Source organism: Staurois parvus, unplaced genomic scaffold, assembly GCF_062004578.1.
Source record: "Staurois parvus isolate SC_StPar_1 unplaced genomic scaffold, SC_StPar_1.0 ptg001418l, whole genome shotgun sequence".
Taxonomy (NCBI): Eukaryota; Metazoa; Chordata; class Amphibia; order Anura; family Ranidae; genus Staurois; species Staurois parvus.
The window spans coordinates 2,724,846-2,750,000 of NW_028319214.1; the positions used below are offsets into that span (position 1 = coordinate 2,724,846).

The following is a 25,155-nucleotide window of genomic DNA, read 5'->3' on the forward strand; positions in this document are numbered from 1 at the left end:
AGGCGAGTGTGGGGGCCATTCAATGGTATCAATTCCTTCATCCTCCAGGAACTGCCTGCATACTCTCACCACATGAGGCCGGGCATTGTCGTGCACCAGGAGGAACCCAGGACCCACTGCACCAGCGTAGGGTCTGACAATGGATCCAAGGATTTCATCCCAATACCTAATGGCAGTCAGGGTGCCACTGTCTAGTGTGAAGAGGTCAGTGTGTTTCTTCATGGATATGCCTCCCCAGACGATCACTGACCCACCACCAAATCGGTCATGTGGAACAATGTTACAGCCAGCATAACGTTCTCCATGGCTTCTCCAGACCCTTTCACGTCTGTCACGTGCACAGGGTGAACTTGTTCTCATCTGTAAGAAGCATGGGGTGCTAGTGGCGGACCTGCCAATTCTGGTGTTCAATGGCAAATGCCAATCGACCTCTATGGTGCCAGGCAAGGAGCACACGGTCCACTAGAAGACGTCGGGCACTCAGGCCACCCTCATGAAGTCTGTCTGTTTGGTCAGAGACATTCACACCAGTGGCCTGCTGGAGGTCATTTTGTAGGGCTCTGGCAGTACTCATCCTGTTCCTCCTTACACAAAGGAGCAGATACCAGTCCTGCTGATGGGTTAAGGACCTTCTATAGCCCTGTCCTGCTCTCCTAGAGTAACTGCCTGTCTCCTGGAATCTCCATGCTCTTGAGACTGTGCTGGGAGACCCAGCAAACCTTCTAGCAATGGCACGTATTGATGTGCCATCCAGGAGGAGTTGGACTGCCTATGCAACCTCTGTAAGGTCCAGGTATCACCACATGCAACCAGTAGTGACTCTGACCCTAGCCAAATACAAAACTAGTGAAAACCAGAAAAGAGGAGTAGGGAAAAAAATGTCAGTGTCCTCCACCTGCAAAACCATTCCTGTTTTGGGGGCGGTCTCATTGTTGCCCATCTAGTGCACCTGTTAATTTCATTAACACCAAAGCAGCTGAAACTGATTAACAACCCCCTCTACTACTTAACTGACCAGATCAATATCCCAGGAGTTTAAATGACTTGATGCTATACTCAGATTAAAAAGTGTCCCTTTAATTTTTCTTTTGAGCAGAGTGTGAGTGTGTGAGTGTGAGTGTGAGTATAAATAATTTATTTTTAAGAAAGATATAGAGATTTATATTTATCATTCTCTCACCTTGGCCGGTAGTTGCTGCAGAACTGCCTTGTAGTCTCTGCCTACTAACCACCAGCTAATCATCTCTCTGATGACAATGAGGGTCTATGCAGGAGCCACTATCAATGACTTATAACCACCCAAACAGGTGTGGCTGCCTATGGCGAGGGCAGCTGGATTCAGAAAAGAATTAACTGCATCTAGGCACAGCATGCATTGAACTGGGTGCAGGTGTGCAAGCACAAAAATGTGGAGAGCAAGAGTTGCATATGGATAACTTTGTAATCCCTAACCAGGAAGAAGACTAAAGAGGATCTTCACCAGCAGCTTCAAATACTAGATGCTGACTTTTAATATAAGGACACTTACCTGTCCAGGGTAGTCCTCACCAAACATGGGTCTTTCCTATTTTACAGGACCCTGGCACCAGCATGTTTAACAATTGAAGCCAGCTGCAACTCCTAAAGGCTTCACAGCTGGCTTCCTACTGCACATGTGAGCTGCACTGTGCTTTGTGAATGGTCCAGCAGCCTTCTAGGACCTGTGATGTGTCCCATAAAGCTGCAGGCCTAGGCAAACAGAGCAGAAGTAGGAGAAGGTACCTGTCAAACTTGTACCAACTCTCCCTCCTCACAAAAAAAAAAAAAAAAGTGTTCAGAAGTGGTGTTGTATAGGGGGTAGCAGAACTTTTGGGCGATCTTCTGCTTTAACTGGCAGACAAAAGCTTCTCAGAAAAACAAATGGCAGCACATTACTGCACTTAGTTGAGTTCCCTATTGTTAATGAAAAATTTCACTAAGGCCAACTGTGCATGAAAAGACTGACCCATACATACAGTGGATGTAAAAAGTCTATAAACCCTTGTTAAAATGTCAGGTTTCTGAGATGTAAAATAATGAGCCAAAGATAAATCATTTAAGAACTTTTTCCACCTTTAATGTGACCTATAAACTGTACAACTCAATTGAAAAAAAAACACAAATCTTTTAGGGGGGCGGAGTAAACATAAAAAACTAAAATAATGTGGTTGCATAAGTGTTCACACCCCCTTATAACTGGGGGTGTAGCTGTGTTCAGAATTAAGCAATGACATTCAAAATCATGTTAAATAGCAGTCAGTACACATCTGCCATCATTTAAAGTGCCTCTGATTAACCCCAAATAAGGTTCTGCTGTTCTAGTAGGTCTTTACTGACATTTTCTTAGTTGCATCTTACAGCAAAAGCCATGGCTCGCAGAGACCTTCCAAAGCATCAGAGGGATCTCTTTGTTAAAAGGTATCAGTCAGGAGAAGGGCACAAAAAGAATTTCCAAGGCATTAGATATACCATTGAACACAGTCATCAAGTGGAGATAATGTGGCACAACAGTGACATTACCAAGAACTGGACGTCCCTTCAAATTTGATGAAAAGATGAGAAGAAAACTGGTCTGGGAGGCTGCAGAGGCCTTCAGCAACACTAAAGGAGCTGCAGGAATATCTGGCAAGTACTGGCTGTGTGGTACATGTGACAACAATCTCCCATATTCTCCATGTCTGGGCTATGGGGTAGAGTGGCAAGACGGAAGCCTTTTCTTACAAAGAAAAACATCCAAGCCTGGCTAAATTTTGCAAAAAACACATCTGAAGTCTCCCAAACGCATGTGCGAAAATGTGTTGTGGTCTGATGAAACCAAGGTTGAACTTTTTTGACCATAATTCCAAAAGATATGTTTGGCGCAAAAACAACACTACACATCACCAAAAGAACACCATACCCACAGTGAAGCATGGTGGTGGCAGCATCATGCTTTGGGGTGGTTTTTCTTCAGCTGAAACTGGGGCCTTAGTCAAGGTAGAGGGAATTATGAACAGTTCCAAATACCAGTCAATATTGGCACAAAACCTTCAGGCTTCAGCTAGAAAGCTGAACATGAAGAGGAACTTCCTCTTTCAGCAGGACAACCCAAAGCCTACATCCAAATCAACAAAGGAATGGCTTCACCAGAAGATGAAAGTTTTGGAATGGCCCAGCCAGAGCCCAGACCTGAATCAGATCGAAAATCTGTGGGGTGATCTGAAGAGGGCTGTGCACAGGAGATGTCCTCGCAATCTGACAGATTTGGAGTGTTTTTGCAAGGAAGAGTGGGCAAATATTGTTAAGTCAAGATGTGCCATGCTGATAGACTCATACCCAAAAAGACTGAGTGCTGGAATCAAATCAAAAGGGGCTTCAACAAAGTATTAGTTTAAGGGTGTGCACACTTATGAAACCATATTATTTTAGTTTTTTATTTTTACTTCCCTCCACCTAAAAGATTTCAGTTTGGTGTTCAACTGAGTTGTACAGTTTATAGGTTACATTAATGGTGGAAAAAGTTCTGAAATGTTTTTATCTTTCTCTCATTTTATTACATCACAGAAACCTGACATTTTAACAGGGGTGTGTAGACTTTTTATATCCACTGTTAGTGTATTACCAGGTCAAGCTCCTGACACCAGGGACCTCCGCCAAACTTCCACACTGTGTAAGGGACAATGGAAATACCTGCATATGTACCTGCAAGTCCCACAATAGCATTTCCATTATCAAAGGCATTTAATGTCTAAACACTGTTCAAACAGACCAGCCAATGACATGCATCAAGGGTGCATAAACGCAATAAGTGTAATATAACCAAGTCTTTAACAATCAGGTTTTAAGCTGGTTGTACATTTGTATGAAAATTCTCAGTACATTCAATGACTTGATGAAGGTCATTGGATTTTGGAGTGAATGGACATTCCCAAACAAAAGCCACATTCACTATTAATATTCATGTGAGAAAAATTTTCCTTCCTGCTTCTTCAAATTTTCTCCACACTGAATGAAAGCAAATGTCGATTTGACCCCACTAACCATTATAAAATTGAATTAACGTTCTTAAATCTCATGGTTAACGCAGCAATTGGTGGTGTGCTGTGTCCCTGGGAAACAGCGGATCACCGATCACAGTAAAGAGCCGATGACGTAGGCTCTAACGCGTTATTAGCTTTGTCCAATCACAGCTGATCGCATGTAAATAGAAAATGCCGGTTATCAGCATGTGAGGCGAGGTGGGCCGGTAAATGGCGTTCTGCAGAGGGAATAACTACACTGACCATCAGGGGCATTGATCATCAGGGCCCTGATTATCAGTGTAACCCCATCAGTGCCACCTGTCAGTGCCCATCAATGCCACGTATCAGTGCCCAGAGTTGCCTTTCAGTGCCAACTATCAGTGCCACATGTGAGTGCTGCCCTTCAGTGCCCATCAGTGATGCCTGTCAATACCCACCAGTGCCTCATCAATGCCCATCAGTGCAGCCTATCAGTGCCCATCACTGCAGCCTCATTAGCGCAAATCAGTGTAGGAGAAAAATTACTTGTTTACAAAATTTTATAACAGAAATTAAGAAAACGCTTTTTTTAAAAAAAAAATTCCATTTTTTAGTTTGTTTAGCAAAAAAAAAAAAAAAACACCTCAGTAGTGTTTAAATACTACCAAAAGAAAGCTATCTGCCTAAAAAAAAAATTATACAATTTTGTTTGGGTACAGTGTTGCATGACCGCGCAATTGTCAAAATGCAACAGTGTTGAAAGATGAAAATTGGCCTGGGCAGGAAGGGGGTAAAAGTGCCCTGTAGGCTAGTGGTTAAAGAGATTTTATATTTAACTGTCTGTGCAGTGGAATCGCACAGAACGGTCCCAAACTGCCTCTTCTTGGGTCTCCAGCGGACACTCCTGACTCCTTTAAGCAGCTGCTTGCTATAAGGGCACTAGTGGGGGCTCAAACCTGGCCATGTGACTGAAAGGTCATGACTGGACGATTTATTTCAATGCTGTCCACTAGCTTCAGAATGCCAAAGCCGGCAGATCACAGACCACAATTATAAAAGCAATGCAATGCGTTATTAGTCCTCAAGCACACTGGACGGTTTAAAAATGTCAGTAGCGTTAGCTGTATAAAGTCACGTTAAACATGCGAGTTTTTAGCGTTTTTGTAGCAGAGTTTAGCTGCATTTTTTTTTTTTTACTCAAGAAAAAGGCCCAAAAACACCGGTTTGACGTGTTTCACCGCATATACCAGCGTTAGAGTGTTTTTACAGCTACTTCCCTAGAAACCCACTACTTCTGGGTTTTTTTCCCCTAGCCAAAAAAACGCTGATTAACCACTTCAATACCGGGCACTTATACCTGCTTCCTGCCTAGGCAAATTTTCAGCTTTCAGCGCTGTCACAATTTGAATGACAATTGCGCGGCCATGCAACACTGTACCCATATGAAATTTTTACCATTTTTTTCACACAAATAGAGATTTCTTTTGGTGGTAATTAATCACCACTGAGTTTTTTATTTTTTGCTAAACAAAGAACAGCAAGTGATCAGGATTTTTTTTTTTTTTTAACACATTATGATTGCTAATACCAATGTATTTCATTGATATTTGCAATCATTGTTACTGAATGAAATTGATTCATTCAGTCTTTTGTGATTAGCTGTGATTGGGCAAAGCTGATCACCTGATACAGATGGGCTGTGGTTGGCCCTGTGTGTATCATGTGACTGCCTTGACCAGTCACAGCTAACAACATAATTGTATACAATGGATAGCACGACAGGAAGCCATCCATTGTATACAATTGACATGTAATCTGCTGTGATTAGTCACAGCAGTCACATGACACTGGCAACGGGCCAACGTAGTGATATGTCGTCTGTGTCCCGTGGACACATCCGGTGACAGATTGTGCCGCTGTGTGGCCCCATGAGCGGCTCGCTTTGAAAGAACGTCATATGACTCCCAGTCATAATGGCGAGTGTCCCGCCCGGCTGTCAATCTGCTATAGGCCGAGCGGGAACGTGTTAAAGCTTATGTGTGCATGGACACATAGTATAACCTGTTTCCTGGCTGTAGGAAAAACAAAAGACCGCCACAAGCCCAAACTAGCCACTGTAAAAACGTCTAGTGTGCTTGAGGACTTACCATGTGGTTTTAATTTTTTTTTTAACCAAGTTATGACCCTACTGTTGCTTTTCAAGAAGCCCTTTAGAATTCCAAAAAACATGAATAAAACTTTTTCCCTTCACATATAGGTCAGAAACAGTTATAATAGTGAAAGTAGATTAGTTGGCAGTATTCTCTCAGCATGGGCTTTCATGTAGCATGTAGAACAGGGGTAGGCAACTTTAAAGAGGTGGATATCTACTTGAACAAAATGGGAGAAATCAAAGATCGCTGGGCACAGTGTTGCCTCCTCACACCTGATTTAAATCTCTAATTGCCGTACAAACGGGTCACAATTGCATGCATTCCATGGCAATCATGGGTTTAAGCCAGGTGATGAGGAGGCAACATATCGCCTCCTCACCACCTGTCAAATGCATTGGGATCTCTTTGCAGAGGAGCAGCAGTACCTTACTGCACCTGTGAATGAGCCCTTGGTTGTAAACGGCAGTGGCACCCTAAGGGCTTGTTCACATGTAAAGTTGGAGGGTGGTATAACCCTGTGGTTGAATCACGGTTTTAATTGCCCCCCAATCCCTACCCACTTTAGCTGCTGAGGCAGCAGCCAAAAGGTGTACACATGCCGCAGCAGCAATTAAACCCCCTGATGCTTTTAGTGGGTGCTACCTCCTGTCAACCGAGATCCATTCAAGTAAATGGGCCACTGCACTGTGCAAGTGCCCTGTAACTGCATGCTTCTGCGGGATCCAAAGGCTTAAAAAGCAGCTGGTGAGAAAGCAACACACTGCTGGCTGTTTAACCCCTTGTTTGCTGTACTGCATAGGGTTGCAGGGCAATTAAAGAGCAGCCTCATTCACTTGAATGGGTCATGCTTGGCAGGTGCTACACCCACCAACCATGACAGGGCGTAGGAGCAGCACTACAGAGGAGACATCAGTTTATGTGGCTCTTGCTCCCTATTACCGTTCCAACTTTACAAGTAGTTCCTCTACATTGCACTCTGTTTGATGCTCTGGGATGGTGTGTCAGCAAGCCCAGACTGTCATCTACCAGTCACCTGGCCAAGATCTACCACATCACGATTTACAAGTTACCGACCCCCAATGTACAACATTCATTTTAGCTTTCAAACTGTAAATTTTTTACATTTCATATAGGTCATAAAATTTTTTTTTTTTCAATAAACAGGTCAATGATTGACAGCAATCCCTTGAGGACTGCAATCTCAGAAACCCAACACTTACCGGGAGTAAAAAGCAAAGATACAGTCTCTTGTTGAGGAGCAGGCACAATTTTTGGAGGCTGCTTTTTCTGCTTAGCTCCAGAGCTTGAAAAAGTAAAGTACCCATGGGATTGGGGAGCAGTCTGTTGCATTACCCCAGCAGTTTGCACTGAAATGTTACAAGGCACGTGTTGCTGCGTTGTGAGTATAAGGTTCTGGCTCTGACTGAAGGTAGTTGCAGAAGGATTATGGGTAAGTGTGGCAGAAGCCGTGTGCGTAATAACTGAGGCGTTACACATGTGAAACTTATCAGCGTCCGAGCTAACAAAAGAGGACTGGGGTGCCAGGCGAGGATTCGGAGGCAATGTTTGTTGACCAGGCGGCGTCTGGAAGATTGTAACTGGAGGAGGGCACACTGGGACAAAACCATGCTGGTTGTTAATAGAAGTCTCTGAGTTAAACTTGACTGGTCCATGAACAGAAGAAATACTGCCCAGACTGGATGCCCGTTCCCTCCTCACTTCAGGGACTCGGGGAAGGATGGAAGGAGGACCTGGGGATGGGATCAATTCCTCATCAAGATTTACAGGTGCAAGGCTGCTAGAAGATGGCGAGACAGGAGGCTGGAAAACAGAAAAATAATCTGATTACCTTGCAGTCTAGAGATGCAAACTGCATAATGAATAGAATTTTAGGATTCATTTATAGAGGATTCACCATAGTCACTAAGAACAAATGTTTATTGATACATACTTCAAACTACTGCAATCCTTGCCTAGACCATGATGATGCCCAATGCCTTGCTCTGCTCACTTTTAGGCGATCTCTGAAAACTTCTCTCCAGGGAAGCCTATCCTGCCCTCAGCTAATAATGGAATCTTCTACTCTTGCAACCAGTCCATCCCCCAGAGTTACTACCTTTTGTGCCACTAGCCCCTCCCTCCTAGATTGTAAGCTCCAAGGAGCAGGGCTCTCCTATCCCTCTTGTATTGAACTGTATTTTTGCTGTATTGTCTCCTGTTATATTGTAAAGCGCTGAGCAAGCTGTTGGTGCTATATAAATCCTGTATAATAATAATAATACTCCCTCCTGCAGTATCCTGAGACACATCACATGTCCCAGGCGGCTGCAGGACTATTCACAGATCACCACCAAGTCCAGTGGAGAATCGGCTGTGGTTCCTCAGGAAATCACAGCCAACTCCTCTATTCAAGATATCAGTGCTGGAGACACTCAGAAGAAAGGATTCGGCTGCGGGAAGACAGTGCTGGACTCCAGACACTGGTAAATACCTGATTTCTTTTAAAAAGTCAGAAAATACAGTATTTGTAGCTGCTAAGCTAAACGGAAAAATAAAAACCCATACACAACAGAAGATTCTCTAACTCTTAAATTGCTTATCCTTACCGCCAATGTCTGGTTACAGGAATGCAAAGCAGGGTCAGACAGTGGGACGGCAGGTACAGAAGAGGCAGAAGTAAACAAAGTAGATGGCAGACGGTTGCCAGAGAAAAGATCTAAAAGGGAATGAAAAAACAGAAGTCAAGTATTTATACATTTAATTCTAATGCAAAAACAATTTAAAATAGAAGTATGGCCTCCCATTATAATTGCTACAGCAATATATCTGCAATTACAGTTTTCTTTTTGCCCCTGTGCAAAATCCTACTGATACCTGTTGATCCTGCCAGTGAAGTCCACCTAATGCAGCTTCCTGTGATGGCATGGCAACAATGCTGCACTGCTCTTGAAGTCCGAGCAGAGTGTGCTTGCTTGCTTGCTATAGCGCAGTGAAAAAATAATGAAGGATGTGGCCATCAGCATGATCACAGCCCATTTATAAGCCTGTAGCTTGTTAATCAGCACCTGCCCTCTACTTTGTGGACTGACAGCATGGTCTCTGCTGTGGACATCATCTCACTGAGAATTGTAGAGTTGGGGGTAGAAGCATGCAAGATACAAACAGAGGAGGATTTGGCTCAGCCAGAGAGAGTAAAGAAGTTTTTTGTTTATTTTATAAGGCTAGCGCACTACATAGTACCTGAATTTGGAACTTGTTTAGACTGTAAACCAGGAGCCTTTAGTTGTACTTTAACACCTTCCTGCCCGGCCGTCAATCTGCTATAGGCCGGGCAGGACACTCGCCGTGGGCGTCATATGACCTCTTGTCAAAAGCAGTCATTCATGCAGCGGCGCGATATGTCACCGGCTGTGTCCACTGGAAACAGCCGATGACATATCACTACACTGGCCCGTTACCAGTGTCATGTGACCAATCACAGCAGATCACATGTCGATTGCATACAATGGATGGCTTCCTGTCACGCCATTCATTGTATACAATTGTGTTGTTAGCTGTGATTGATCAGAGCAGTCACATGGTACAGACAGGGCCAATCACAGGCCATCTGTATCATGTGATGAGTTTTGCCCAATCACACCTAATCACAACAAAAGACTGAATGAATCAGTTTAATTCAGTAACAATGATTGCAAATATCAATGAAATACATTGGTATTAGCAATCATAATGTGTAAAAAAATCCTGCTCAGAGTAGTTCGATGTTACCATGGTAACATTGTATTACTTTGGTCACAGTGTGTTGAAAAAAAAAAAAAATAGTAAAAAAAAAATCGAATTAAAAAAAGAAAATGAAAAAATTAAAAAAAACCACAAAAACATGAAATAATTTTTTTTTTTTTTTTTTTACACATACTGTCATCAGTCAGTGTCCCTGATCACCGCCACACCAGTTATATAATCACGCTGTACTGGACCGGTGACAATATATAAAAAAATTTTTTTTAGAATTTGTTTAAAATTTTTTTTTATTTTTTTTTTTTTTTAAACTTCTACATTTTCCAAAAAATTGTAGCATAAAAATTACAACCTCCAAAAAACTCACCATGCCTCTTACTAAATATCTTGAACTGTCTATTTTCCAAAAATGGGTAATTTGGAGGGTATTTGTACTATGCTGGCGTTTTTGGGCCTAAGAAATTAGATTGACTGTCAGTACATTGATTGATCAATTGTCAGATATATATACCATGGTTTGTGGACTCTAACTTTCCTACAGACTAAATAATATACACTAATTTGGGGTATTTTCACCAATGAAATGCAGCAGAATACATTTTGACCTAAATTTATGAAGAAATGTTATTTGCAAAATTTTATAACAAAAATAAAGAAAAGGGAGTTTTTTTTTTTTAAAAAGTTTCAGGGTTTTTTTGTTTAGTTAGCAAAAAATTAAACTCATTAGTGATTAAATACCACCAAAAGAAAGCTCTATTTGTGTGAATAAAAATGATAACTTTTTTTATGGGTATAGTGTTGCATGACCGCGCAATTGTCATTCAAAGTGCGAAAACACTGAAAGCTGAAAACTGGCCTGGGTAGGGAGGTAAAAGTGCCTGGTATTGAAGTGGTTAAGACTTACATCTATAAAAATGTATTGCATCAAGTTTTCTTTCCAAACAGCAAATACCGGTAGTTTATACCGTATTCTTCCAAAATACAAACTGACAACACAACTAGACCTTGGAGACACAGCATTCTAATATTTCTAGAGACACATGAAAGAAAATATCCAGATATTGTTTTGCATAAAACTGTTCACCAATGTGTAGTCCCTGTTTAACTATCAAGCTCAAAAAATGGTTAATTCCTTCAGGGCAGAAACACTGTTTGAGAGGTTTTTCCCAGTTTTGTGTCAGAATACACTAGCAACGTTACTGGATTCTGCTCAGTTCACCACATACTAGACTGAGGTTAGGCCACACTGCAGAAATGTTTAAAAGTACAAAGAGTCAGACTGGACTGTTCAATGATTACATTACTATGCAACAGGGGATTCTTAACTGTTTTACAATTGTAGACCCCCAACAGATTGCACCATATGTCCCTTCACCAGACTTCTGAAATCATTACCAGTCCTATATAAGTGATTGTAAACCCCTACATATACCCAGTTAAGTGACTGGCCTCAGGTGATAGACAGGTACAACATATGTAGGAGGATTTGTATCACCTATCTGCAGTATTCCATTCTCTACATTCATTTAAAGTGCAGAATTTATAAAGCTTGTTTGAGAGTTTCTGGAAAAAAAAAAGGGGGGGGGGGGGGGCGGAGATCTGAAATTACAATCTGCAGAGCTCAGTGAGGAGAGCTCTGAGAGTTGATTAGAAGAAAGGGACACACCCCTTCCCACACATCACACAGGACCAGAGCTGTGGCTGTCAATCTGCTGGAGATCACTCCCGTCACCATTTTTTTCTCTTGGTGTCAGGAAAAACGTCTCAGAAGTGATTCATGCCAATAGAGGAATGAAGCTGACAGAAATGACACTGAGGGGTTTACTAAAGCTGGAGAGTCCAAAATCAGACTCCCTTCTGCATAGAAACCAATCAGCTTCTAACCTCAGCTTGTTCAATGAAGCTCTGGCAATGAAACCTGGAAGCTGATTGGTTTCTATGCAGAAGGGAGTCTGATTTTGGACTCTCCAGCTTTAGTAAATAAACCCCTGAGTGTTCTGGACTGAGACAAGTACACACTATGGAGGCATATGCTTTATTCATATTACATGTCTTAGGTTTACAAACACAGAGAGGCTACCTACAGCTAGTGAGATGATTGCTGTCACATGACTTGTCAGTTCTGCCTGCTGATTGCTGAAGTGTCACAAGCTCTATATCAAGGTGTGCATTTTATAAATGGGCAAATTACACCTTGCTCTATTAAAGCAGAACTAAACCCACCGATTTAATGGTTTAAAAAAACAGTAATATTCCCAGCATGCCGAGAATGCTAATTATCACATTGGCCTTTGTTCTCAACCAAACTGTCAAACCATCAAATGACTGATGTCATAACTGATCACATGTGCAGCCCGTGGCAGTTGCAGATCAAACAGAGGCTAAGATGGCAGCTTGGCTGAAAAAGGATAGTAAGGATTAGTTACGCTTTAAACATGGCAGAGTGTAACAGAGCTGAAAGTTAATTATGCAAACACAGGTCCCTCAAACAAAAAGAGCTAGAACTGTAGGACTTTCCCTTGCTGCAGGGTCCAGAATACAGCCTCTAAACAGTAAACATTTTTTATGCTATGTGAATGGGGACTTGAATAGGGTTACAAATATAAAGTAGATGTTATCCAAATTTGGCTGCAAAAGCATATGTTAGAAATGATTTGTGTTTCTCCTTCAAATGCCTTCCTAAAAACCGCACACATTTTATATATTAGGATGCGGCTATTAAAGCGGAGTTCTACTCACCCTGTCAAAAAATAAAAAAAGTCTACAAAAACTGTAGCTGCTGATGTTTAAAAAAACAGCCACTTACCTGTCCCTCGGTGTGTGTCCCGCAGCCTGTTTCACCGGCCGTCCTGTATTCCAGGACGCCGGCATCTTCAGTGTGGGCACCCGGCTGTGACAGCTTGCGGCTTCACAGCCGGGTACCCACTGCGCATGCGTGAGCAGCGCTGCCCTTCATGAATGGTCCTGTAGTCTTCTGCAACCTGTCACGTGTCCCAAAAGACTACAGGGAGGGAGGGAGGACACCTTCCACTTCCGATTGCCTAGGCGATCAGACCGGAAGTTGGAGCAGGTACTTAAGTATTTTCAGACTTCCACACGGATAAACATCAATCACAATCCACAGATTCACTTACCTTGGAAAGATTCAAAAGTGTCCATCAAATCCAAGTTGGGCTGAAGTGGAAAAAGCTCTGGTTGAATCATATCTGCATTCCCCGAATGTGCTGTGAAAGAAAACACCAGTTAAATTAGTATTATTCCTATATAGCTCCTCTTCCATGCTAGACAGGGGTGACCATGAATAAATCAGTGTTCATTGCAAACAAACAGTCATTATGAAAATAGTTGCAGACCTCACATTTACTCGCTTTTGGAAAAAAAAAAAAAAAAAAAAAAGACTGGGCAAGCAGCTTAACCTTTCATCAGGACAGATGAGTCTTACTCCATGTTCTGTATATGCATTTTATTTATCCCTGAAAACACTCCAATCTTATTTCTGATAGAAACTGTTCATATGTAATTTCTCCTGAAAGTGTTAGTAGGCTGATTATGTTGACTGTCTTGTTTTAATATTTTAGAGTCAATGTCTTGGAACAAGTAAGAAAATCCAAAACTATTTACAAATGGATCAGAACAGCCAGCCTATTTTCAGAAGAATTCAGTAATGACTGACCATATTCTTCATAATCAATGACACACTCACACCATTACTTGTGTTATAATCAAGCTAACATGCCTTTGATTGTGGCGACTGGGTACCAATTATCATACATCTGCCTGGAATCAAACTAAGAAAGCCATTTGGATTGGTGAACTGAAAAAGCCATTTGGATTGGTGCAAAGTTGAATAATAAATCAGCCCACAGTTGCCTTATATTTGCTAGCACTAGATATGTAATGCTGTGGCTTTATAAAAGATGAAACACCAGGCAGCTACGGTGCAAAGGCCAGAGAGAACACTTTAAACGTAACAAATCCTGAAGTCAGGGTAACTAGGCGTATATCTATCATCAGGCAGTGTTCAACATGTAAACCTCCACCCCCCCCCCCCCCTCAAGAAAAAAGAAAAGTGTTGGCAACTTTACTGGATACCTGTGTGTAAGTCTTCCTGAACGGATGTTCGATGAATCCTATAGATACCACTTACCAATCTCTTTTGGGTTGTGCTGATGCGAATAAATAGTAGAAAATAAAGTGTCACTGAACTCCGCCATAAGCATCTCCATGTCCAGGAGAGGCTCCTCCTCCATTGGCACTGCAGCACCAATGTCATCATCCTGCAAATATTTAGAAACGTATTATAAAGTCATATGCTACAAAATATAACCAATTGTGCATTCTATACTAAATAATATCACCCAAATTGTGTACAAAGGTTTAATTAATAAAGTTAGTTTTAAAAAAACCCAATGACATCACATAAATATTTTGCCCACCACATGGAGACGACTTCCACTTCTGATCGCCTTGGTGATCGCAGCGGAAGTGGGAGCTGGGTACCTGTCAAATTTGGGTACCCCCTCCCTCCAAAGGTGGAGAGCTGGGGACAAAATCTTAAAGCGGAACTTCCCCTTTTGGGTGGAGCTCCGCTTTAAATAATGGCACCGCAAACATGATGCGTTTTTTTTTTTTTGTGCAGATGTGAATGAAACCTAATGCTGGGTACACACAGGAAGTTTATTTCTTTTCAACCCAGTGGGTTGTTCAACTTACAGATCGCCATGCTATTGAGTTCTGACAGGAGGACTGCCCCCGCCAGTACACACTGATCAGTGCTTACAGCCATTGGCTGCCAGAGATAATTGGATGCCGATCACATACTGGATTTCCAGCATGCCTGTTCGACAGTAGCCACTCATGGGACTGGCTTCTATCGGACGAGGAGCTGTACACACAGGCCAAAAGTCAGTTACTGCTGAACCGAATATTTTTGGCTCTTGTGTACCCAGCTTAACTGTGCAGCCTAGTCTGTACAAGTTGGAAATCAGTGGTTCAATGTAGAAGGTTATAGCACACTGACAATGAATGACAACAGACACATATGGGGAACTAAAGCACATACAAGGCAGGGGAAGGAGTAATAGTCTACAATGAATAACCAGATCATCTAAAAAGAGTTACCGAGTCCTATGGTACACAATGAATCTTATGGCATGAATGAAGTACATGGAGGTATTGTACAAAATGCAATAAAATTAGTTAAAGAGACAAAGCACAGAATAGGCAGTTATTTCACAAGACTGCACAGACTGCTTGGTGTGAATCTGGAACAGGAAGACTGTTGTGCAGGTAATGTTGCAATACATTCCTGGCTCTGCTCTAGCAAATATCAGTACATCCGTCTCACATTCTGGCCCAACCAGTTTGTTCTCAAGGAGCATTACAGAGCTTTTACTCACTTTAACCAAGCTTGAGAGATCTTCATCTCTGTGCTTCTGTAACTGGAAAAAGAAAAATCACGGGTGTTATCACTTGTCATAACAGATGGCTGCCCATTTCCCTTGGCCTGAAAAGTCCTTGGCATATAACCAGAGTGATTATGTATAACTCCGGCCACAATTCCTTCTCTGATGGGAAAGCAGTAAAGATAAAGACTGAATAGATTTGCAGTATGTTATTTCATGACAAGGTTCAATGGTCCTAGGGATCAAGGCCAGCCAAATAATTTGAACAATCAGGGGTAGGAAAAGGCCTACATTTTTTTTTCGTAACCTAGGCTAGGACAGTGTTTGCCATTAACGAAAACCTGTCATTAAGTGGAATCAAGGCCACATTTATTATCTCGCCAGAGGAAAATTCTAGTTGCTTGGCTATCATGCCAATCATCAACACAGTCACAGACCCAGAACAAGTATGCATGTCATGAGCTCTGACTATTCAGATGTGAACGCATGTCACAGGTCAGCCAAGTACTCAAGTCATAAACAGCCGAAAAACTAGCATTTTTAGTGTGACACCGATATCTCTCACAAGACAGGTTTATTTTAAACATCTCTCCGACACACTTCTCTTCTGGACATTTTCCTATGTAGGATGCTGTCTGTCCATCTACATGGATTTCTCCTAGGACCCCTTTTTAATAGAGTGGGGAAGTGCTGTCTGTATCCCCCTGCTGGGAAAACTTACCTCTCTATTTGTTGGAATTTTCCTTCCCTTTTCACTTCCCAAACTTTTTTTTTTGTTTTGTAACTATGGTCACAAATACAATTTTGACTAGTCCCCAGAGCAACTAGATGAGGGAACACTGTTCAATTTGCAGAGATTTCTTATCACTTCCCGTTGCATCTGCAGAACAGGAAGTGAAGGAAAATCGCCCCAGCAGGATGCAGGGGCAGCAAGACAACCTTACATGGGTTTTAGTCTTTCCCTAGTCCACCTAGAGCTTTAAAAAAATAGTTTTTCATACATTTTAATATTTACAGCAGTGGTACGCAATTCCTTCACTAAAAGCATTACACTGCATTTGCTTACATTTATCTGTACTGCGAGTGGTAGCGTTTTATAAAGGCCACGCAAATGTTGAAGTGGTGAGGGGTTTGACAGCATTGGTTTTACAAGGGACAGATGCTTGTGGATCCATAGAACCGCTGTGAGATTAGTTCTTTGCCTATCTATGATTTGCCTAGATAGCCCAGCCTTTCAGCTTTGGTGCTTGTGCAGCAGTATGGGTACACTGTGTGAACAGCCACGCTTCTACACCTTTATTTACATAAAAAGTCCATTTTATCATATTTCATACAAATTAAAGAATATTCTCACTACACATGGTGTCATTATGTATTGGTAATATGAATACATCAAGCCCACACAGCACTCAAACTTTGTTGGAAAAATACATTTTAAAAAATCAGATAGCGAGAAACACTAGCAGCCCTAATTGAATAAAGGGTTAAAGAAAGCAGAGAGCCTTATTCTTAAGTGTCAATTCTTCAGTGAGCTAACCAATAGCAGTCCATCAAAATTCACTCTTCTGAAGTCAGACCAATGCAAATTCATCAACTGGTTGCTATGAGTTACTGCACATAAATTTTATTGAATAAGGTTATAAAAGTAAAAGTACGGAAAAAAAAAATATGAAACTCTTACCCTTTTTTTAAAATAGGTTCTCCACTTGTGGTATTCTCTCACTACAATCTCTATCCTCCTTTTCCAGTACCTTCCTTCTGTAGCAATGGCCTAAAGAATAAAGATGAACTAGTAATCTGCATACACAACTAATGGATACATCCATGGTCATATTTTCATAAGGTTTGTCCCGATTAATCTGTTTACTGATTGAGCAAATTATTTTTCATTTTCTCGCTTAAGTTAAATTTATTTTTGGCTAGAAAGTTGCCGAAAATCCCCAAAACATGATATATTTTCTGAAAGCAAATGCCTTGGGAAAAAAAAAATGGTAGTGACAGTTTTTCTATTTTGCATGATATTTGCACAACTGTGTTTCATAATCTATTAACCTCTTGCCGTCCGCCTGCTGTTTATAAACGGCAGGGCGGTGGCAGTCCAAGGTCGGGTTGCCGTTCCTAAACGGCACCCGCCTTTTCTAGCTGTGCGCGCTCCCTAGGAGCGCGCACCAGCGCGATCCGGTGTCCGCTGTGTCCTCCGGACACAGTGAAACACCAATCGTCGGACGGGACCTCTGTACGAGGTCCCGGTCATGTGATCACTGATTGGCGAATCAGTGATCACATGCAAAGTAGTGAGCAAGATGTCACTTGTGACATCATTGCTTACTACGTGTGAAATCTGTGAATGATCACAGAGGTCACATGGTACAAGGCTATTCACAACAGCCTTGTACCATGTGACAAGCTGTGACCAATCACAGCTCACTCAGTATTTCTCAATGACTGCAAGAATGCAGACAGAGAGAAAGAGAAATTATTGCTTTTACATCCTATATGGGTGTAAAAGCAATCAGTGTAAAAAAAAAAAAAAAAATCTTCATCACCCCCCACAAGTAGTACAGTGTCACCATGGTGACACTGTACTGCTAGGGTGACAGTATGTAAAAATAAAAAATAATATAAAAAAAAATAAAATAAAAATGTAAAAAAAAATGTTTAAAAATTATAATGTTTTATTATAAACTAATTTGGATTTTTTTTTACTAAAAAAATAACGGAATAAATTTTGGCCAAGATTTAGGATGAAATATTATTTATTTGCAAAATTTTATAAAAAAAAACACTTTTTTTCAAAATTTTTGGACTTTTTCATTTACATAGTAAAAAAAATAAAAATCCCAGCGGTGAATAAATACCACCAAAATAAAGCTTTATCTGTCTCAAAAAAATGGTAAAAAATTCATATGGGTACAGTGTTGCATGACCGCGCAATTGTCATTCAAAGTGTGATAGCGCTGAAAGCTGAAAATTGCCCTGGACAGGAAGGGGGTAAAAGTGTCCGGACAGGAAGTGGTTAAAAAAAAAAAGCACCTCAACCTAATATCACTCTCTCTCAGCACACACTCCTGCCTGCATGCCTGATCTGGGGGCAGAAGGATTCCAGGAAGTAGCTGCTACATGAATTATCTGCCCTTACTCAAGATAACCGCAGCTAGAAATGATAGAGGGTGTTTTTCAAAGTGATTTCTCAACAAAACTAAGCAAGGAGACATAGGTAGATGTGCAACTTTGCTCTGAGCATTAAAAAAATAATTCAATGGCATTTTCAGTTTGTGGCTCTAAGACACAGTTAAGTTGCACTTGATGTGACTGAGTTTACATTCAATTTAAATCAGCTAGGCTCGGTAGCAGAAACACACAGGACACTGAACCATCATACCTCTGGTCTCCTATGTTCATCAAAATCAACTGATGCATCCAAAGGAGTCACAAAATGGCACACTGGATTCTGTCGTTTCTCTATGTCTGGAAGGTAAATCAACAGGTAATTTGAAATAATTTAATCCATAGGCAATGACTCTAAACCACTGTATTGCTAATGCAAAATGAGCGAAAACAGAGAATTTTTAAATGTCACAAAAGACACCACTCTCTTTAAAAAGCTAAAGCGGAATTAAACCAAAAACGTAACTTTATTGCAGCTTACCAATCATTATATGTGGTGTGGTGGTGGCATTAGTTCTTTTCCCCCTCTGTTTTCACTTGGTGATCCTGCCAGTAACACACCTCCTGTATTAGAGTGCCCCCCAGTCTGGAAGAGTTCACAGGGGCATCTTGGACAGCAGCATTGTTAATATGGGGGGATTAAAGTGTTAGATGGACTAGCAGATTTGGATACACTAACAAATTGAAGCCAAACTCCAGCTAAAACTTTTAAGCAGTTACAGCAACACTTTTGCTCCTTTTGGATAAAGGTTTTACATAAATAAAAGGTGGCCATTGTATGCACCGTTGTGAGTGGTAAACGGTTTTGTCTCATCCCTCTAATTGCTACATCTGTAGGACAGGTTGTTCTGTAAAAAAAAAAAAAAAAAAACAATCTCTGGCCAGATCACCATGTGAAATAGGGAAAGAATACTTAGAAAAAAGAAAAACTAATGCAACCTTCGCAGAATTTGTTACCGGCAATTGTGTGCTTTTAGGTTTAATACCAATTTAAAATTAAATTTCAAAACACATTTTATTTTTTAACATGTTTGCATTTTTAGCCATTCTGTCATGTGATAGTGTTACACAATTTATACAAAACAGAAAGCAACTGCTGTTCGTCTAGAAGAGGAAGAGAATGAAAGGCTACCCAACTGGATACGGCAAAAAAACATTTGACAGCAGCATTCATTTCCTACTCTATCCAAAAGCTAAAATAAATTTTGGTTTTTCTTGCTTTTAGAAATCCTTCTACTTTAGTTAACTATTTGCCACCCTTTCACAGTAGCTTCAGGCTAGTGGCACATTATTGTGGGTGGTGGAGGAAGCGGGAATCGCAGTTTATTCCACAACCTCCCACAGCCAAAAAGTGCTGCTCATTAGACAAACGGGGTTGTTATTCATTTTTAATGGCCCCCCATGCATCTAAAACAGCAGCATGTATAATATATACATGAGGTGAGTGTGTGTGTATACACACACACATTGTATGTATGTATACATACACACATATCTACACACACACACACACACACACACACACACACACACACACACATCATGTATAATATATAATAAAAGATAAACCCAGTGGTGATCAAATACCACCAAAAGAAAGCGATTTGTGTGAAAAAAAAAAAAATATAAATGCTATTTGCGTACAGTGTTGCATGACCACGCAATAGCCAGTTAAAACAGCACAGTGCTAAATAGCAAAAAATGGCTTGGTCATGAAGGGGATAAAACCTTCTGAACCCAAGTAGTTAAGGAGGAAAATTACAAACTTCAGAAAGTAAACAACCGACTGACTGGTTCTCAATTTCATGAGAGCATCCAGCCAATGTACCCAAACCTCTTAAAATTTCCTGACCACCTTTCGTTGTTTGACTGTACAATCCCAAAACGGATCTGCCCTCAGGAAGAACAAAAAAAAAAAAAAAAAAAATCTGAGGCCTCGTTCGGATAGGATAGGATAGGATGGAGAAGGGTTACAACTTCTGTGCAGTTTTTTGGCTCCATGCACACTAGCTTTTTTTTTTTTAAACTCCTAGAAGCTATCAGCAATTTTTTTTCTGCTCCTAGAAGTTAAATAGTATTCTCCTATGTGTCCATGCACACTACTTTAGGCTATTAGCATTTTTTGAGCTTCTGCATCTAAGAGCAGAAAATAATAAATATTGTTTTTGTAGAGTATTCTGGAGTGTTTTTCCAGCAAAAAAAAAAAAAAAAAAAAAAGCTCAACACTTCTAAACGATACTAAAAAACACACCTAACATGATGTGCAGGTTCATGCAGATCTCTGTTATTTGAATTGTGCAGACTACCATGTGGTTTATTTCTGTTTTTCTGTTCAGATTTCTTTTGATTCTGTTTTCTTTTACATTAATGCTTTTATTGCAACGTTTACACTTAAAGTGTTGTTGTAACTATGTTTTTTTTTTTTAAACAGAAAAGGGGGCATTGGCCCTCAAAAATTCACAATATTAAAAACACTCCTAACTGCTCCCCCCCCCCCCCTCTACATGTAGTGTAAAAACGCTAATTCTCCTAAATGCTTCTGAACGCTACTAAAAATCGCTATTACCAGTGTTTAGGCTTAAAAAAGCACTAGTGTGCATGGTGCCTTAAATCTGTCTATGGCCTAGCTTTGAACATTTCTCCATACTTCCTCTCCAGACAGAGAAACAGAAATTGATGGGAAACCTATCCAATGGACAGACAGCAGAAAGAACGCTTTAATATAGTTGGGAATCTGTTCATTGCCGTTTGTGCCTTTCAGTCTTAAGTGATCCCTGTTCCCTCAGAGATGACACAGAGACATACAGTGAAGGAAACAAGTATTTGATCTCCTGCTGATTTTGAATGTTTGGCCACTCAAAGAAATGATCGGTCTAAAAATCGAATGGTAGGTGTATTGTAACACCGAGACAGAATAGCAACAACAAATTCAAAAGAAATGCATGTCTAACAAATGATGCAGTGATTTGCATGTTCATGAGGGAAATAAGTATTTGATCCCCTTCACAAAACATGACTTAGTACTTGATGGCAAATCCCTTGTTGGCAAATCACAGAGGTCAGACATTTCCGGTCGTTGGCCACCAGGTTTGCACACATCTCAGGAGGGATTTTGGCCCACTCCTCTTGGCAGATCCTCTCCAAGTCATTAAGGTTTGGTGGTTGATGTTTGACAACTCGAACTTTCAGCTCCCTCCACAGATCTTCAATCAGATTAAGGTCTGGAGACTAGCTACGCCACTCCGGTACCTTAATGTGCTTCTTCTTGAGCCACTCTTTTGTTGCATTGGCCGTGTGTTTTGGGTCATTGTCATGCTGGAACACCCATCCACGACCCATTTTCAATGCCCTGGCTGAGGGAAGAAGGTTCTCACCCAAGATTTGATGGTACATTGCCATGTCCATTGTCCCTTTGATGCGGTGCAGTTGTCCTGTCCCCTTAGAAGAAAAACACCCCAAAGCAGAATGTTTCCACCACCATGTTTGACAGTTAGGATGGTGTTCTTGGGGTCATAGGCAGCATTCCTCCTCCTCCAAACACGGCGAGTTGAGTTGATGCCCAAGAGCTGAATTTTGGTCTCATCTGACCACAACACTTTCAACCAGTCCTCCTCTGCATCATTCAGATGATCAGTGGCAAACTTCAGATGGGCCTGGACATGTGCTTTCTTGAGCAGAGGGACCTTGCTGGCACTGCAGGATTTCAATCCTTGTCAGCGTAGTGTGTTACCAATTGTTTTCTTGGTGAATGTGGTCCCAGCTGCCTGGAGATCATTGACAAGATCCTCACGTGTAGTTCTGGAATGATTCCTCACTGTTCTCATGATCATTGACACTCCACGAGGTGAACTCTTGCATGGTGCACCAGACCTAGGGAGACTGACAGTTGTTTTGTGTTTCTTCCATTTGCAAATGATTGCACCAACTGTTGTCACCTTCTCACCAAGCTGCTTGGCGATAGTTTGGTAGCCCAGTCCAGCCTTGTGTAGGTCTACAATCTTGTCCCTAACATCTTTGGACAGCTCTTTGGTCTTTGCCATGGTGGAAGTTTGGAATCTGATTGTTTGATTGCTCCTGTGGACGGGTGTCTTTTATACAGGTAACAATATGAGATTAGCAGCACTCCCTTTAAGAGATTGCTTCTAATCTCAGCTTGTTACCTGTATGAATGACACCTGGTAGACAGAAATCCTGCTGAATGATAGGGGATCAAATACTTATTTCCTTCATGAACATGCAAATCAGTGCATAATTTGTTAGACATGCATTTTTATTTTTTATTTTTTTGTTGCTATTCTGTCTCTCAGTGTTACAATACACCTACCATTCGATTTTCAGACTGATCATTTCTTTGTGAGTGGGCAAACATTCAAAATCAGAGGGATCAAATACTTATTTCCTTCACTGTATTGCACATTGAAGAGGAAAAACTGCTCACTTGCATCAGACAGAAATAGGAGGTTCTTATCCTTCCCCGATCTATTTCAAAAGTGAAAAAAAAGCTTGCTTTCACTAAAACAAAAAAACTTGAGGTTTTCCTATACAACAAACTGTTTGTGAATTCCATCCATTGTTTTAGAAATGACTAATTCCTTCTTAAAATAAACTGCCAGGTCCTCAGAGAAGTTGTGCAATTCCAGTTTCGCAAAGGAGAGAATGGCCAGAGAAAACTCATCTCACCATCACAGAGAATCCCAATGCTGGAGGGCCAGTTGCACTTACATTGCATGTACCACGCTCGCCATATTGCATTGTTTAGACGGATTTTGTCTCTCCATTGTAGCTTCAGGCCCTTGAAGTTCTTCCATTTTGGAGAAACCAGCTTACCACTGAAAAAAAAAAAAATTAGAAGATGTTTACGTAAAGAGTACCGGATTGAAAGTAAGCACTTTTAAATTAAAAAGCTGCAGTAAACACTAATTACAAGCAATGAAAGGTCTGTCTGGATCTAAAATGATCATAAAGCATAGAGCTGGTAGAAGAGTAGAAGCATCACGCTCTTGGAATAATAATTAGCAAACATCTGTGCCAAAAACCAAGGTCTGCACTAAACTAGAATACTTTTAACTGCAAATCCACCATAAAGCAAACACAAGGATCCCTACAGTTGCATTAGATCTTCTTCAAGCTGACAGCAGCCTTCTATTTGCGTCTTCTGTGATAAACCTGGAGTTCGCATTCATGGCTTGAGCACAGACCTTGCTACCATTAAGTACCTAACAACATTACTACACTATAGATAAACCATAAGCAAAATATACCTATGGCACCATATTATTAATATTATTATAAAGTATTTATATAGCGGCAAAAAGTTTGCTCAGCGCTGTACATTATAGCGGGGGACAGTACATGAGACAATACAGTGACAATACAATACACAAGGGGTTCGAGGGCCCTGCTCTTTGGAGCTTACAATCTAGGAAATATGTGCATAAAATCTGTGGCTAGCAAAAACCTTAAATGCTGTAGATCCGGCTGCTATACTAATAAGCACCTCCTAAACTAAACTATGTATGGCTAAAGAGGATGGGCCAGGCATGGGAATTTTGAAGGTGTTAGGCTGGCCTTTACTGTGGATGCTCTCTCACATGCATGAAAACTACAGGAATTAGGCAAAATACATCCTTGGAGAAATGGCCCCACCACCCATGTCACCTCCTCATACTGCAAGGCTTAACTGCTCATCATGTCTAAGGGCAGTAATACTTCCCCTAGGCTGCTTTCATACTGATCCAGTCTTTCTTTTGCGTTAAACAAAATCAGAAGAAAAACGCATTATCATTAAATCCAATGGAACACCCAACACAGGTAAATTGCGGACCTGTTTTATTTTTTCTGAGTCCTGCTTGCTGCATATTGCTGCCAAAAAAAAAAAAGCAGAAAAAACACACTATAAACACCCCCCATGGTTGCATTTGAGTAACGTGCTTTTCCCGAGGTTCAAAATGCACCAGAAAGCAGCAAAAACGTGTATGTGTTTTTATCACATTTTTGCAAAGGAACAATGTGAAAGCAGCCTTAAGCCGGCCAAAGATGGATCAAATCTCACCTGGTACAGCAGGGACCAGCAAGACTCAACCCATCTATGGACAGGGTTATTATATTGATTAACTTGGGTACAACCAACCTGTTGGACTTTTAGCATGTGATTACGGTCCGTGGCTATAGATACTAGCAATAATCGTATTCCGCTGGCTGGGAAAGCTCCTCTTAAGCCCACTCCAGATGAACACCATAGTGCTGAGGAAGGCATTGCTCCATCAACAAGGACTCTGTTGATGGGTGATTCAAATGATTTTCTTTCCTTCCACCCATGATGGTAAAAGAGAAAAAATTTAGTCTATGGCTTGCCTAACTCTCTGTTCAGGCAGGCTCCCTTGATGCATGCATGGAGGAAAGAAAAAAAAAAAGAGGGCGCACAGGCCTAGTGCATTACCATAAAAAATGTTTAATAAAAAATAAAGTATGTGTTGTACTCACAAACGACAATACAGTCAAGGCACATCATAAAGAACAGCTGGGTCAACACCGCGCTGAGTAACAGTCATCAATAGGGAGTATAGACATCCAAAAGGTTGACGCGTTTCGAGGACTTGCCTCTTCCTCAGAGCCCAAGAGGCAAGTCCTCGAAACGCGTCAGCCTTTTGGATGTCTATACTCCCTATTGCGGACTGTTACTCAGCGCGGTGT

At 41.1% G+C, this 25,155-nt stretch overlaps 1 protein-coding gene across 1 annotated transcript in view; it reads right to left on the reverse strand.

Annotated features, from left to right (window-relative positions):
- MLXIP (MLX interacting protein) overlaps positions 1-25,155 on the reverse strand; it is a 132,104-nt gene that overhangs the window by 35,510 nt on the left and 71,439 nt on the right. Inside the window, exons 2-9 of the mRNA XM_089662044.1 lie at positions 23,185-23,291; positions 18,677-18,762; positions 16,976-17,065; positions 15,289-15,330; positions 14,037-14,166; positions 13,024-13,113; positions 8,758-8,867; positions 7,372-7,972 (exon numbers count right to left, since the gene is read on the reverse strand). Of these exons, the coding sequence (XP_089518170.1) occupies positions 7,372-7,972; positions 8,758-8,867; positions 13,024-13,113; positions 14,037-14,166; positions 15,289-15,330; positions 16,976-17,065; positions 18,677-18,762; positions 23,185-23,291 (1,256 nt within the window). The remainder of the gene's footprint in view (positions 1-7,371; positions 7,973-8,757; positions 8,868-13,023; positions 13,114-14,036; positions 14,167-15,288; positions 15,331-16,975; positions 17,066-18,676; positions 18,763-23,184; positions 23,292-25,155) is intronic.